Below are 15,036 nucleotides of genomic sequence, written 5' to 3' on the forward strand. Positions count from 1 at the left end.
TCTGTTGGGATAGTAGAACGAGTGGCATATCAGTATGACCGATTTAAAAAAAAGTCTTATCGACAAGGCACTTTGAAGAAAAAATCCTTAGCAATTCTGCTGAAGGGTTAACTAAGGTTCATAATTCTGACATCCCTAAAACAACCTTGGTTACTAAAACATCTGACAAAGAGCATTTTGACCCTTAATGCAATTGGTGAAGAAGGATGGAGAATGACTATAACTATTTCAGAATTAAAAACAACAAGGGTAGCACATGAGCCAATTTAACTTGTTTTATTTTTACATGATTTCTTTTAAAAGTTGCAAAAGAGATCAAAGGGATAATGCTGACTGACAGAGCTTTGACGAGAGCTTGGGTAAGGAAAGCTACCCTAGTCAATCTGGTACATTTGTGATCAAGCTTATATTTTCTTCAAAAAGCAAAATGAAGTTTCAAATTTGAGCATAATTGATAATCTTTGTAAATTGTCCTTTAGATTTGGACGAAATATTTAGTCAAAATTCATGATCAAACCTATATTAAAGAGCAAACCAAATCTACCAACTCTAATTCGTTGGTTGGTGAGATATTACATAAAATAAAGCTAAATAAAAAGTCAGACTTGGACAAATTTTTAGAAAGCATTACAGATTAACCCACTTTCAAAGATAAGCTCGATCTGCCAACTCAAATTCGTTGGAAGACCAAATATCATTTAAAGATTAAAAGGTACAAAATAGACGAATTATAACATTTCATCTTAATAGTACTAGGGCAGTCCCAGTTGCGGTTAGAAAAGCCGTGAAAAACCAAGCAAAACAAAACAGGAGTCCGTTTATTGATAGATTACATCTATTACTAAAAACTGGTCTCATCTGTGCCTGCAGATTTATGCCTTATCACAGATGTCTTCAGTTTGCTTAAGAACATCGTCACTGAGGAGTAATCAAGGCTTCGTCATTCTTGTTGCTATGCCACTCGTGTTGTTTATCTATTTTAGACATATAACTAGAGAGTCAATCAGATATTTCTAAGCAACATCCAAATTTTTTCAGTTAAAATTAGATTCTATTGTTTCATAGGGCCTAACAGATGAAGAAAGTTACCCATATGTATTACGCTCATGTCTAAGTTACAACCTTAATCCTTTTTGTGGGAAGAGGCAGGTAATTGTCGTGTTTGGTCAAAAGAAGCTTAAACCATTCACCATTGCACTAAGGACCATAAAGATGGGTTCTTCTTGCCGTATCCTTCATTTGGAAGCACAAAATGTCTGGTCAACCTTGAGTTATTCTTCAGTGCTTTTGCGCACTAACTAGCCATCCTCGTTTTATGTTTGGTTTAGAGTGCGTCTTTCAAACAAAATGTAGCAAAAGGTAAAAAAGGGCAAAACGAGGGAATGCCTCACGGCGATGAACAGGTGGACACTAAAAAAAACTAAGTCATATTTACATCATAAATGTCAGATTCCGACCACTATTCAATCATAGTATGTTCAAATTCATTGCACTTGCAATAGTTAATGACGCATGCAGACTAGTCAAGTTGCCAATGCATTTGTGCACTTTTCACACTCGCACATACTCCGTACCCTGTACTTAAAATGGTTTTTCCTCTGCCCGTCCAAGTGTAGGGTTTTCAGCATTATCATTCAAAACATATTCTACATTAGCCTTCAAAGCCACACGTTTGGTTACTTTTACACTTTGCACTTGTTGTATATAACAAGGCTCGAATTTCTGGAAAAAATGGACTGTACATAATATAAATATACTCTCAGCCACTTTTTGAAATGGAGTAACCAAATAAGAGCCGTAGGAATCTTCGATTAGATTCAAGTCATTTTCATACTCGCTAATTCCTAAGTGTCTTGTTTCAAAGATATAATGCTAAAAGCTTATGTAGCTGAACAAGAGCAGGCCGAAAAATTGAATTGTATGTAGTGATTACTATATAACTTTGACCAAATCTCCTGAGTACCCCAAACACAGTTTTAGGCTCAAATTTGGTATAGTTGACCTTTCTCGTGATAATTTTCAATAAAGGGAATGGTTCAGGACTTTCGTGTCCGTTCGAGGTCCACATCTCTAGAAGTCCGTGAGCATGTCCATGTTAAGAAGTACATCTTGCACAGTTTTAAAGGTGCCGTGGAAAAAGCTTTTTCAAGAAAATATCAGGATAGGACCAATTTCAGGATTTATTCTTGAGATCATAATTCTGTTCGTTGGAAAGCCTATTGAGGAACAAAATTTAGACTGTGCCGACCTACAATAAGAAATATGCCGCAATCATGCCGAGCTTATAAAAGGATGCGTTTAACAATGACAATTGATCTTTGGGAATAACTTTCAGGGTGATTCGATTGCTGACCATAATAGAATCCTAAAAAGGCGGCTAAGTCCAAAGCAAACAATACTTGAGATTTTGCATTGGCTTGTCCCATATTTACAACATCACTCACAGAGCTTAAATCAATGTAAATGTAAGTTATTATATATTTCATCTTTTGAGATCTGATTGAGTAAAATGTTAGACTAGGCCTGAATTAATGGTGTTCGCTCTGAGAGGATTTCCTCTCCTTCACTGGAATCGTTATCGCCCGTTGCTAATCTTGTGGTAGAAGTAACACTTGGCCTCACATACAAGCTCCGATAAGAGTGGGCAAACATGATCTGAAATGAAGGAAGGGTAATAGAACTCATTCAAGCCTGGCCATAAAAAGATCCCACTAGAACATTAATAGATACGAATTGGCCCATGAATTCGCAAAGAAATATGATTTACCACTTGACTATGGTTAAAGCCCACTTGTTTCTCTGGTAAAAAAAAGGTTTTTGAAATACCCCATTTTGTGAAGTTATGTTTTCTGATGTTCAGCAAACACTGTCAAATTGAAGTCATTCTGTTTGCATGTTATCAATGAATATCGGAATAAATATCAACTGGTTTGTCAAACTTTCATTAGCTGGAGAGTTTTGGGGTAGACTAAAGTCATACACGGAACCTCGTCAATGTCAGTCTGATGCTTATTTGGTTGGGGTCGTACATTCACTGATCCGTCCTCTTAAAATGGTACGATATTTGACAATAAAAATTTAAAATAACAAAACAAATAAGCAGGTACGTACCACCATTACTTCATTAACAAGGCCAAAAGTCGCAAAACTTTTCTTTCATTATCATCATATATTTTCAACGCATAACAAGCTATTCTAGAAGAGGACGCAGGTTGTTAACCTTACATATTTTTAGACTAAATTTCTCTTTTATCAAAACCTTTCGCGATTTTTTAAGATGTGTATAAACTCAGCAGTCCTGAAAATGTATAATTAGGTTACATGTCATGTCACATATGGCTGAAAAATAGGTTTCTATTTTAAAGACACCGAAACAGAGGGATTCACGCAAGAAAACCAAAACTATATAAACCTCTTGTTTTTTGGCCTCTTGTTTTTTGGTAAAACATTTTCAGTGAGGCTCTTAATAAAACATTTGGACTATGGCTCATTTGGTTTTTATGCAAACAGTAAATAAACCAAACCTCTTTTTTCGCTTCCAGGGATTGAATGTTTGGCTTCAGGCGTTCCAATTAAGTCTTTTATAAACTATTGATCATTATTGGATTAACCAAGGATGAATTGATATATGTGTGAGGGTAAAAAAAACCTCAAGAATTAAGGTTACATTTGCATTGAAAAAAAAACATCGCTTGACAGTGATCTCACTGTTTTCCACACATTTGTAGCATGGGGTTGTTTATAATTAAGTTTTGTATCGGCCACGTATTAAGTCAAGAGGGATATGGAAAAATTGACATGATCTGGATGTCTCTTTAATTTAATGCACTTGATCTATCAATGCAAGAGCACGTCGATAAACAAGATCCATGACGCAATCTAACACTTCGATCACCAGCGAGTAGTGATGAAGCGAATCATCGTCATCCGGTTTACCTTATTTTGCGGGTATTCGAGTTCGAAGTCTGGTCAACATACTCGAATTTGATTAAAGAGCTCGATATGACCGAATTTGAACTAATTTTGCCAAAAATTAGGGCAACAAAATCATTTCACACTAGAGTTATTACCGGAACAAAATCAGATTTAGGTCACAGAAACAAAAAACTCTGATCAACCTTTTTTCAATTTAGGGTCTTGGGGATTTAGGGTCAATTCTAGTGACCGTAGAGGTTTAACATGCGTTTTGATTGCCCATGAACCATGAAAAACGCGTGAAAAGTGGGGATTTTGGGCATTATTTTTACCTCGCAAGTCTCCATGGGCGTTACTTGTTCATGTGGTTATGAAAGCAGACTTAGACAGCGATTTAGGATTGAGGGTCAATTCTAGTGCCCGTAGAGGTTGAATGTGCGTTTTGAGAGCACCTTCAAGCCCTCGAGAATCCAACCTAACTCAATCAATGAAGTCCAACTCACTTCTTTCTCGGGTTTCATCATTGTTCAATTGGTTGCCCTCAAATATTCGTAGGGAGTATGTAGGTGTTGATCCGATAGCATCTTTCAAGTCAGACTTGGACAAATTTTTAAATAGCATTCCAGAACAACCCTACATTCAAGGACTAGCTCGGTCTGCCCACTCAAATTCGTTGCTTGACCAAATACCATGTAAAGATTGAAAGGCAATAAATAGAAATAATATAAATAATACTGGGGACTACATTCCCTGTAGCGGTTAGCATGGCCGTGAAAGAAAAACCAAAAAGAGCTAAAAAAGGGAGCAAAACTACATTCAAAAAAAACAAAACGTAATATTATGATTGATGAGGTCACAATCGATTGCATGAAACAGAACGCATAGCTAGGGTTGCTTCTCAAAACTTGAATGAAAGAATAGAGTTCTTCGGGCCTAGATTAGTAGCGTCTCTGTTTAAAGAGCTTGAGAATTCCTTCCGTGAATGCTAACTTACCGCAGCGACAACAAGTAATGCCAAGGGCAAGATGAACAAGGTGTTCAGGTAGGGTAAGGCTCCACTTCCCCATAAAGGTCCCAACAGAAGAGCAATACTGTGGAGGAAAAGAAGTTCAAAAGAATTGTATACGGATGGAGAGATCATTGTAAAACTGACTTGCTACAGAATCGACGAATTCCCGTGGCCAATCCTTGCACCTCATCTCTGACTAGTTTGGTGAGAAGTGACAGGGCGATATCTAACAAGATTGGGATTCCGATCAAATCCAGGATGAAACCAACACCGAACAAGCCCAAGTTGGATCGGTCCCCTGAAAGATAAAAAAACCGGTGACACTGAGACCTTTGAGAATAAAACATAAAAGTGAAAGTCACAAAAATCCTCCCTAGGTTTCATTTCAACCCTACAAAATACTCTTAATGATGCATGGAGAAAAATGACGTCATTCATTCTTGGCTTATTTTTATTCGCGTTTTTCGTTATCTAAAGTCTTACTTTTTCAGAGTCTCTGCCCTTACCTCAAAAAAAAGCTTCCTGGGTTTCAAAAAGATTTTCAGAGTATAATTCATATAATATTCAATGCACTTATACAAAAGATAGTGTTATGGATCAAGCTTAGTGTTTAACAGATGTTAGCATCGACCGTTTCTGCGCCTACTTTTATGTGCTAATGTCTATTTTTGGATGAAGATAGATCTATTCATCATTTTGTTTAAGATCGAACTAGACGAACTGTAATAATAATCAAGGCTCTATCAGGAAAGTTAACATAGAATCTAAATATCTGTCTCTATCATTGGGAAGTGGCCGGATTGGAGCCAGGCAGCATCTCTCGAAAATAAAGCTAAAACCTGAAAAATACTTTTTTTAAGTTTGTTCGGCCTTTTACAAATAGGCTCTAGAAGAGAGTCAATTTTTTACCATGACATCTGTATCAATTGAAAACGTGTCCTCATATCGAACAAAAAAGTAGTTTCTTGCGAACTCAATGGATAGCCTAGTAAGTAAAGTTGGGTGCCTACATTTTGTAACAGATAAAAATGCAGTAAAGACGCTAAAAGGGGCTAAAAACGACGATTGTAGAAATTGTTTTTGCCCTATTTGAATTATTTTGGTTTTTTATATTTTCAATATCTTGAAGTTTATGAAGCCTTTCCTCCTAGCCAGCACGGGTTCCGAGCACATTTTCGCACGGTTACCTAACTGATTGAATGTATAGAGCAGGTCATTGAGGGACTGGAAAGGCACGAGTCAGTTGATGTTGTCTATCTTGATTTTGTCAAGGCCTTTATTAAAGTAGATCATGGCCTTTTGTTGAAAAGACTTCATGACATTGGGACTCATAACAAATCATGCAACTGTCCATCATATTTGGAATGAGATAACTCGCTTCACATCGAAAAATCGTGTTTATGGAGTGTTATACATACTTTTCTGATAGACTCTACATCTTCTCATCACCCTAAAATTCAATGAAATACACATTTCGCAAGAAATCAAAAGTGGTGTCGACATTGATCCAAAATCAACCATATTAAGTCTCATCCAAAAATGTAGGGCTTTAAGATTGCCCTGACAAAATAATTACCGGGTTGAAATCGTGGAATAAAGATGAGCATCCACACGTAGGTAACAATGCTGATGAAGATTCCGAAAGTTATGAAGGATCGATCGGACACCTTCTTAGAGATAATAGCCATGAGAATGGATACAACCAGCAGTTCCAAACCACCCAATAGATATAGAATACTATTCTCAAAATCGGAATAGTTAAAAAACGTCATCATCATGGGAGTAAGCACAGCCTAAAAGAAATAAGAACAGTCAGAAATAGCAAGAACTTCAGGTTATTTCTTAGGTCATATTATTCACAATCTTACCTCCAAACATGTTTGTCCAAATAACCCAATGAATCGGAGGAAAACCAGGGCCACAATTTCGGCTCTGAACAACTCGTTCTTGTACTCAGCCCAACTTATGTTTGGGTCCAAGATCTGGGTGGTTACCTCGTCCCTTGGCGCAAGATTGACCTCCAAACTTTCATCAATTGACTCTTCGGTGATTCGCTTTTGTTCTTTGGCATATTCTTTGGCAAGGTCATAGTACATAAACAACACAACGAACTGGATAGAGCCCAATTATCATTAGCTTTTAAATATTGCACGGAAAACTAAGGGCTCTCACCTCAAATACAAAGTACATGGTGGCTAGAAAGAATCCAGGGCCATTGAGTTTATTAACCTCAAATCCGAAAAGTGTAAAGGAAACTTTCCGAATGAACAAATTGCAAGCCGGACCAAACAATAATCCAACCTGAAGTGAAGATGATTCTTTTATATTACATGATTTTAAAAAAGTTACATGATTAAACGACTTACTTGTTGAGCAATACTAAATGAGACTAGAACTGAAGTTCGCTCCTCTCTGGATGTAGCCCGAGTCACATCCGTCATTAAAGCTACACTGGCCACATTACCCACGCCTAAAGGGGAAAATGTGTATTTTAAAATACTTTTTCTTTCTTCAAAATTTTCAAATGGTTTGAAGAGTAAAAGTAGTTTCCCTACGGTGAATAATTTCCAAAGAATCGTGGTGGTGTCTGTCGGCTACTGATTTAACCAATCTGCCTGCGCCAACATATTGCAATGCAGTTTTGCTGAGATTGGTTCCTGATTGTTTTTTAGGTCAGAAAGTGCTACTAGACCTGACCCAAAAAAACGGGACCTATATTAGCAGCACTGTATTGAAAGTTTGTGTCGGAGGCAGATTGGTTACATCAGTACTGTCGCCGTCATCGCTACTTTTAGGATGTTAGCAAAACAAGTCGCCATGGTTTTTACCTTTATTGTCAGTATTGGAAGGAAATCGAGAACTTCTTACCAGCAATTAATCGGCTGACCAAAATCCATGCAGAGGAGCTTGCAAAGCCATAAATGAGACCAGATACAATTTGGAACAAGTTTAAAGTGAGAATAAACCAAGAGACTCGGGTGAAACAATCCAGGAGCCGACCCACCACTAAGCTAGCAAACATATCAGTGACTGTGACAGCTGGAAATAAAACAATATTATTGATCATGAATGAATGTAAGGTGTGTGCATCCCCAATTTATCTCACCTGATATACAAGCACCCAAGAGATAAACATCTGAACTAGGAACCCCTAATGATTGGAGGTATTCCCAAAGGGTTGGGAACACCACAGCTGCAAAAAAGTCATCCATGATCGAGCTTTTCAGTTTTATTATTTGTGGAGACGGCCAAAACTTTTTTAGTCGAAGTGGTAAAAAATCGCACAAGGATAAAAAAAACATTAAAATGGAAATAATGCATTAAGATCTGAAAAGGGCAATAAAAATGTATTTGCATGTTTTGGAGAGCCCTGCTTGTGGCTGAAGGAAGGATGAAATTATCATTAAAAGTTCACAAACGCAAGCATTTACGTTCGTTTTGAGAGCACCTTCAAGCCCTCGAGAATCCAGGCATGAAGTCCAACTCTCTTCTTTCTGGGCTCCATCATTGTTTAACTTGCTGCCATCAAATGTTGATAGGAAATATGTAGATGTTGATCCAGCAGCAGGATTTAAGTCAGACTTGGACAAGTGTTTGACAAGCATTCCTGATCAACCCTATATTCATGGGCTAGCCAGATCCGTCAACTCTGATTTGTTGGTGGATTAGCCATGACATTAATATGAAGCTATATCAGAAGTAAAATTTTGTCCTCTTGAATTGCTGGAGATTCTGTTTCTAGTAATGGTAAGGAAGTCCACAAAAAATTATAATGCAATGTCATTATTATTACACCCATATTTCCGGCTTTAGAGCAAACTTTTGGATATTTAACCATGCATAGTGCAGTGCATTAAGCAATGTCTCAAGCTTATTTTGGCTTTTTTCTAATCACTAATCATTTAGCTATCATAAAATTTTAATATGTATTTGATTTTTCAATTCTAAGCATTACGTTTTTTTACCGAATGTGGGTTTTGGAAAGCAGCTATGTAAGAAATCACTTAATCTTCCAAGTAAATCTTCGTAACTTTGAACATAACTCAAGAGAAAAATTATTCAAAGCAAATTTTATCGTTGTGTATGTGGAGAATTTGGTCAAGATAGTGACCAGAGGGACCTAAGAAAATATTAATTTGTATTTTTCAAGGTAGATTTGAAATACTGAAGACATTTCGTTTTGGGAAGATGTGAAATCGATTCATTGTACTGTTTCAATTCAACTCTTTGATTTGGTCTTTCAATTAATATGGAAGTTGTTACACTCAGTCGTTCTTGCTTAACAAAAGAACCGAATCGATCACAACTCAAGTGACATTCTTAACGCGTTTGTCCACGATCAAGAGGTTCTAAAGAGGAAGAGTAACATACCATATTCAACCCCATTGAAGAAGGTATACAAAAAGATCACCACAAAGCTACACCTTCTCTTTGTATAGAAATTCATTTTTCTTGTCGATGACTTCTTTGAAAGAGGCTATCACATCCTCTACCTTTGCACAAACATGACACATAAACTCAATGATTTCTATACAAAACACCTAGCAACCAATGTCAGATATGACTCGTCAATACGGATTTGTGCTTTGTTTGATCAGAGAGGAACACTCGCCGGCTAGAACACTTTCAAGGCTCTCTTCGGTAATTTTTGATGGGCTAGTATAAGACACATGACTTGACTTTTAGACGAGATCTAAGTTGCTCCTTGACTCGAATATATTCACCAAGTGAAGTATAGGGGATGTCAAGTAAAGGAAATTCAAGGGAAAATGTGGTCCGGCACCCTGATTTTGGGCATTTTGGGGAGGGAGAACTAAGACAAACATTGCAGTCGACTCACACCATCCGCCGATTGAATTTTTAATAATCGAGTGATATTGAGGGTTCTGTGCGACAAAACCCAACAAAATGAACATATTTCGTGTAATTCGGTGACTGCATTATCAAATTGGCTCAATACTGCTTTGAAATTTGCTTAGACTAACAAGTAAAATGAAGTAAATGTCATAATTCAATGCATGCCCAGTGCGGCTTGGCTGGGCATGCTGTCTTTGAATAATGGAATAACGTCAGTTGTTCATGAAGGCGTTCACTTGACAAGCCCTATAGGAAAAGAGCAGAAACTAGAAATGGGCACCCCAAAGTTTGGGTGCTATTATTTTCTGTGGGAGAAAAACGGAGACTAGTCCGCACTGTGCGCTTACTAAATCTTCCACCATTAGCTGAGTTGGGTAGAAAACTTCAAGAAATTCGAGCATTTGGTATAGTCTTGACATTCTACTCCTATCCTGATTTAATTTCAGAATTTTGCTTGCAAAAATACGGTGGAATTTTGCAAAACATCACTAGTTTCATTTTTGATTATTCAAATACTACGCCAATCCTGGATGTTTTAGAATTTGATTGGAAAAGTAAGACATTTGACTCCTCTCACCATAACGTTTAACATTTCAGACAAGTTTGTGTTTGATATCTAGCACTAGAATTCTACATGTTTCAGCAAGACGTAGTGGAATGTTGAGTTTTTTCAGGTTGTGCTGATAAGCAAGGTTTCTTCATGGGAGGAAAATACAGCATGCAGCAGCAAATGCAACTAGGGGTGTTTTTGGTGAATGAATCCATTTTTGATCCTGTCATAATTATTATTTATTACAACTTTCAGGAATTGTTAGATGCTTTTCTTTCATCAATCTCGGGTATATTGAAAAGCCAATTCACAAAATCAGTCGAGAAAATGTCTTTCTTTGCTGAGGTTCTAAAAGTAACAGTTTGAATTTAAACATATTGATTATAAAATGGATTTTTTTTGTATTTCACACGCTTAACTTGATATTTCTTTGAATATTCCTAGAAGGAATATATTCAATGTCTATCGTATAGTTTGACAAAATACGCTATTGACAGGCTCTAGGCTAACAATCATTTGTTAGGGTGTGAAAGCATCCTCGGTCTGGCAAAACACAAATATTTTCCTTTAGAAAGTATGCTTGCCACCTTGACCTTGAGGAAGGCATTGTAAAGTCGAAAAGCTATCTCTAGGGCTTCATTGTTTGCAGAAATTGCATTGCCGTCTTGATAATTTCTTACATTGTAATGAAGGTTAAAAGACCCAAGACAGAGCTATAGGTACTTTTGGTTTGGCAGCCAGGGGAACTTTGTGTCTTTTGTTATGTCGGCCATGTTCCAAGACATTAAACGAAGAATGATAAAAAGGAACAGATATTTATTTGAAAATCCTTACTTGCCATGAATTCCATTTATTAGAATGAGCCTGAAAGAAATTCAATATCGTGAAGCCACTTTGACGATTTTGCGATTTGAATCTAAACTAATGAGTTCAGAGATAAAAACAAAATTTGATGGAGCATACATTCAAAAGAAAGGACATACTTAAAAAAGTATTCGAGTTTAAGATGTCGTTTGAGTCAACTTTTTGAAATCCGAACTTAAGTATACTTTATGTAGAGAGTGAACGTCACTGACATCCCTATTATTCTTTGTGACGACCAAAGTTTGGAAAGATAGTTTTTGGATCAAATTAAGTCTCAAACTATTTTGGTCATTTCTGGGGCAAAATAAACTTCGTCGCGATTTTTAATCTAAAGTTAACAAAAACTGAAAATTTCGACGAAATTTGGGGAATATTTAATATGTTTAGGAGAAATTTAGGATAACTGTATTCTAAATGAAATGTTTTTACACATTGTTCTACTCCAAAGAACCTGTATTTTTTTATTTTTAGCGAATTCCTTTATTTTGATCATTTCCCTCCAAGAGTTTACGTGCTAACTTTTTTTTCTTCTTTTGATGAACTTTACCTTCAGTTCTTAGATTCTCATTTGTGGAAATTTTCGATCTATTGACTGGAAACTTACTTTCCAGCCGTTCTTGAACAGAGTTCCATGAAATGAAGTTTCGTTAGTGCTGTTTGGTTTCTCTTTTGTTGCTGAGAAAGAAAACGGGTTTTCAAAATAGAAAATCAAGAAACAGGCCTTCGCGCAACTTTAGTTCAAGACAATGACCTCACTAGATTAGTTGCTGGATAGAGTCACATTTGAATAAGAATTGTTGAAACGAAGAAGCTTTACAATTGATCTGTCATTGTAAAAAATTGCTTCCTGAACACTAAGTGCCAATGCAAATTTTGGAAAATGGATCTTTTTTCCATTAAATTTTCATCTTAACAAATTTACGCAGCATTATTCATGTAGCCTTCAATGCCAATCATTAATCCATGAACTTATCAATGCAACTTGAACTTAAAACATGCTTACTCTATCAAAACTTGAATCAAATAATTTTTGAAATTGAGCCGGAGAGACCTCCAACATGAATACACATCGCTTAGCACATAATAGCTTCAAGTGACTGCATACGCCAAGAGATATAACAACAAGGATGATTTGTTGTTCTAATTGAAACGTGCGACAATTTCCCATAACTCCCTATTTTTCTCTCTATGTCAAGTAGACTCAAATGCGATGGGACAAATGGGTTGCTTGGGGGACCCGGACGAGTTCTTCAGGGCAGACAAAATCCTGTTTTCCACACAACTGATGAGATCTGAGATCTGGTCTGTCTTGGGTTAAGTGAGGGCGAGAAATCATCTCCGAAATGGCTCAAATCATTGAATGTGTTCCGAACTTTTCCGAAGGCAAGGATGAGAAGGTAAGTGAGTTCAGATTTGAACAAGCAATTGACCGACTATTTTTGAGTGTTTGATGTCCAGATTATTGAGGCTATCGCCGATGCGATCCGGAAGGTGAGTGGTGTCAAGCTTCTGGATGTCGATCCTGGAGCGTCTACCAACCGTACTGTTTACACCTTTGTCGGAGGACCCGATGCAGTCATTGAAGGAGCCTTGGCTGGAGCCAAAGCGGCCTTCAAACTCATTGACATGACCAAGCACAAAGGTATAGTGGATGACTAAGGAGGGACATTCCAGTAGTAATGGCACTAAACATTTGTATGTATAATTTTAATCAATTTTCATGGTTCAGAAATAGTTTATTTTTAGTGGGTGTTAGGATCGGAAAAGTGGGCATCGCTCTATCAGCTAATCGTTCATATTTTCATAAAGGGAATGGCATTTTGTGGGACACGACTGGTTCGTAATCCTCTACGCACATATTTTGCTCAATTTCCTATTAAACTATCCAAGTTTGGATGCGTCAAATCAACTAAGTACACGATTCTGCGTACTAGTCGTACCCTTATAAATCACTTTCAAAAGGAAATCAACTGTAAGTACAAGAAGCCTTGAAATTTAAAGTATTATAATTCTTTTCGAACTTGGTCATTTGCTATAGATGAAATTGATGCAACTAGAGCTCATATTCTCTTTAAAGGAGCTTTGAATACTAAGGGAAATGCAACCAGCAATGGAACCAAAATGTTTGAAATGGATATATTTAGAGCACAGAAAAATATGAACAGAAAAAGGAACTAAACTAGCGAAGTTGTGTGAAAGATGATGCATGGTACATCTATGAGTAGTTTGAAAGTTTACGAGCGCCACGATTCACCACATTATTAATTATAGGTACTCTGAAATCAAATGTACTCAACCACAATAAAGCTTACATCACGGGTATGGCAATGACCAGTCCAAATATTTGTTCTCCTAAAACTGCAAGATGTGGTCTCTAAAGGAACATGTTTTTTTAATTTTATATCACTAATACGGGAAAACTCCATTTGCAAGAGACCTTTAAAGAAGAATCCGTAGATATTGTTGGTCCCTTCTTTAAAGTGTTTTTGTCGGTTATTCGTTTAAAGCTACTGGTGCGAGATGTCCTGTTCATTCGTTAAAGCAAAATTTAAGCATTTTTTTTATTCTAGGGGAACATCCAAGAATGGGCGCTTTGGATGTGTGTCCATTTATCCCCGTGGCAAATTCCTCAGTTGAGGAATGCATTGAAGTTTCTAAGAGGTTTGGTGCGAGATTGGCCGCCGAGGTGGGTGTGCCAGTATATTTGTATGGATATGCCTCTTCCCAGGCTTACAGAAAAACTATGCCACAAGTAAGACACACTGGTTCTTGTCAAATTATAATTATATTAGTTGTTTTTTGAAACAGTTTTCCTTCCTGCTAGATTCGTTCCGGTGAATATGAAGGGTTGGAAGAAAAGCTGAAGGATCCTAAATGGAAACCAAATTTTGGAGAGGCTGTCTTTGTGCCTTCCTGGGGTGGAACTGTGACTGGAGTGCGAAAATTCCTTATTGCTTACAATGTTAATATGGTTTGCACCAAGGAACAAGCGCATAGGTAGCGAATAAACATTATTGTCACGGAAAGCCTGTCACGGACATCTCTCAACCTTGATATATTATTCTAGAATTGCCTTGAATTTGAGGGAACAAGGCCGAGGCAAGGACATGCCTGGAAGATTGAAGGCTGTTCAAGGCATTGGTTGGTGGCTGGCGGAGCACAACATTGCTCAGATATCGCTCAACCTCACAGATATGGATTTAACACCAATGCACATTGCATATGAAGAGGTAGGTGCATGGATAGTCGAAGTAATTTGATATAATGTGGTTCCTAAACTGTTTGCTTATTTTTAGGCCAAGAAAGATGCCGAAGAACTGTGCCTCCCCGTGACTGGTTCTGAAGTAGTTGGCTTGGTGCCTCTTGAAGCCATGCTTAATGCAGCCGATTACTACATAGAAAAAGAGAATCTTTATGTTATTGAGGAGGACCAAAAAGTTCATTTGGCAATCAACCGATTAGGCCTCTCAACCTTATCACCATTTAAGCCCAAGGAGAGAATCATTGAGTACTGCTTGGAACAAGATGATGGACCATTGGTATCTCAAACTGTACGAAATTTTATCAAAGGTGTCGGAGACAGAACCACTGCTCCAGGGGGAGGATCCGTCTCTGCTTTGGTTGGAGCTTTGGTAAGAGAATTTGCCTTCATTCTACATTTTACATTACTTTCTCAGTGCTAACCGGTGCAAACTTCTCCGAGCACGCGCAGGCAAGCACGAAAGGTTCACGCAACCTCTTTGCTCCTGGGAGGTGACTTCGTTGAAAATCTGTAGGGGTGGGGAAATTATTCACGATTTTCGCTAAAACTGTTAATTTCTAAGCTGTGAAATGAAGCCAA

The 15,036-nt window shown here is 37.4% G+C and overlaps 2 protein-coding genes across 2 annotated transcripts in view; one reads left to right on the forward strand and one right to left on the reverse strand.

Moving 5' to 3' along the window:
- Positions 1 to 2,449: 2,449 nt before the first annotated feature.
- Positions 2,450 to 9,554, reverse strand: LOC131882586 (multi-drug resistance efflux pump PmrA homolog). The gene is made up of 10 exons (XM_059229778.1): positions 9,296 to 9,554; positions 8,031 to 8,117; positions 7,793 to 7,963; positions 7,291 to 7,394; positions 7,097 to 7,225; positions 6,793 to 7,035; positions 6,501 to 6,717; positions 5,069 to 5,222; positions 4,910 to 5,006; positions 2,450 to 2,655 (listed from the first exon to the last, which is right to left on the reverse strand). The coding sequence occupies exons 1-10, from the start codon at positions 9,369 to 9,371 to the stop codon at positions 2,518 to 2,520; spliced, it is 1,416 nt and encodes a 471-aa protein (XP_059085761.1). The 5' UTR covers positions 9,372 to 9,554; the 3' UTR covers positions 2,450 to 2,517.
- A 2,880-nt stretch (positions 9,555 to 12,434) lies between these two features.
- LOC131882585 (formimidoyltransferase-cyclodeaminase-like) overlaps positions 12,435 to 15,036 on the forward strand; it is a 3,590-nt gene continuing 988 nt past the window's right edge. The window contains exons 1-6 of the mRNA XM_059229777.1: positions 12,435 to 12,592; positions 12,654 to 12,837; positions 13,766 to 13,947; positions 14,020 to 14,192; positions 14,263 to 14,425; positions 14,492 to 14,827. Coding sequence (XP_059085760.1) covers positions 12,539 to 12,592; positions 12,654 to 12,837; positions 13,766 to 13,947; positions 14,020 to 14,192; positions 14,263 to 14,425; positions 14,492 to 14,827 — 1,092 coding nt within the window. The 5' untranslated portion in view covers positions 12,435 to 12,538. The remainder of the gene's footprint in view (positions 12,593 to 12,653; positions 12,838 to 13,765; positions 13,948 to 14,019; positions 14,193 to 14,262; positions 14,426 to 14,491; positions 14,828 to 15,036) is intronic.

Source organism: Tigriopus californicus, chromosome 6, assembly GCF_007210705.1.
Source record: "Tigriopus californicus strain San Diego chromosome 6, Tcal_SD_v2.1, whole genome shotgun sequence".
NCBI lineage: Eukaryota > Metazoa > Arthropoda > Copepoda > Harpacticoida > Harpacticidae > Tigriopus > Tigriopus californicus.

What these genes read in the sequence shown, in the direction of transcription:
- LOC131882586 (XM_059229778.1), bottom strand. Translation starts at nt 9,371, where the DNA reads ATGAATTTCTATACAAAGAGAAGGTGTAGCTTTGTGGTGATCTTTTTG. An exon ending in CATTTAGTATTGCTCAACAA is followed by an intron (nt 7,226 to 7,290) that starts GTAAGTCGTTTA and finishes TCTTCACTTCAG; the next exon opens with GTTGGATTATTGTTTGGTCC. An exon ending in CATTACTTGTTGTCGCTGCG is followed by an intron (nt 2,656 to 4,909) that starts GTAAGTTAGCAT and finishes CCTTCATTTCAG; the next exon opens with ATCATGTTTGCCCACTCTTA.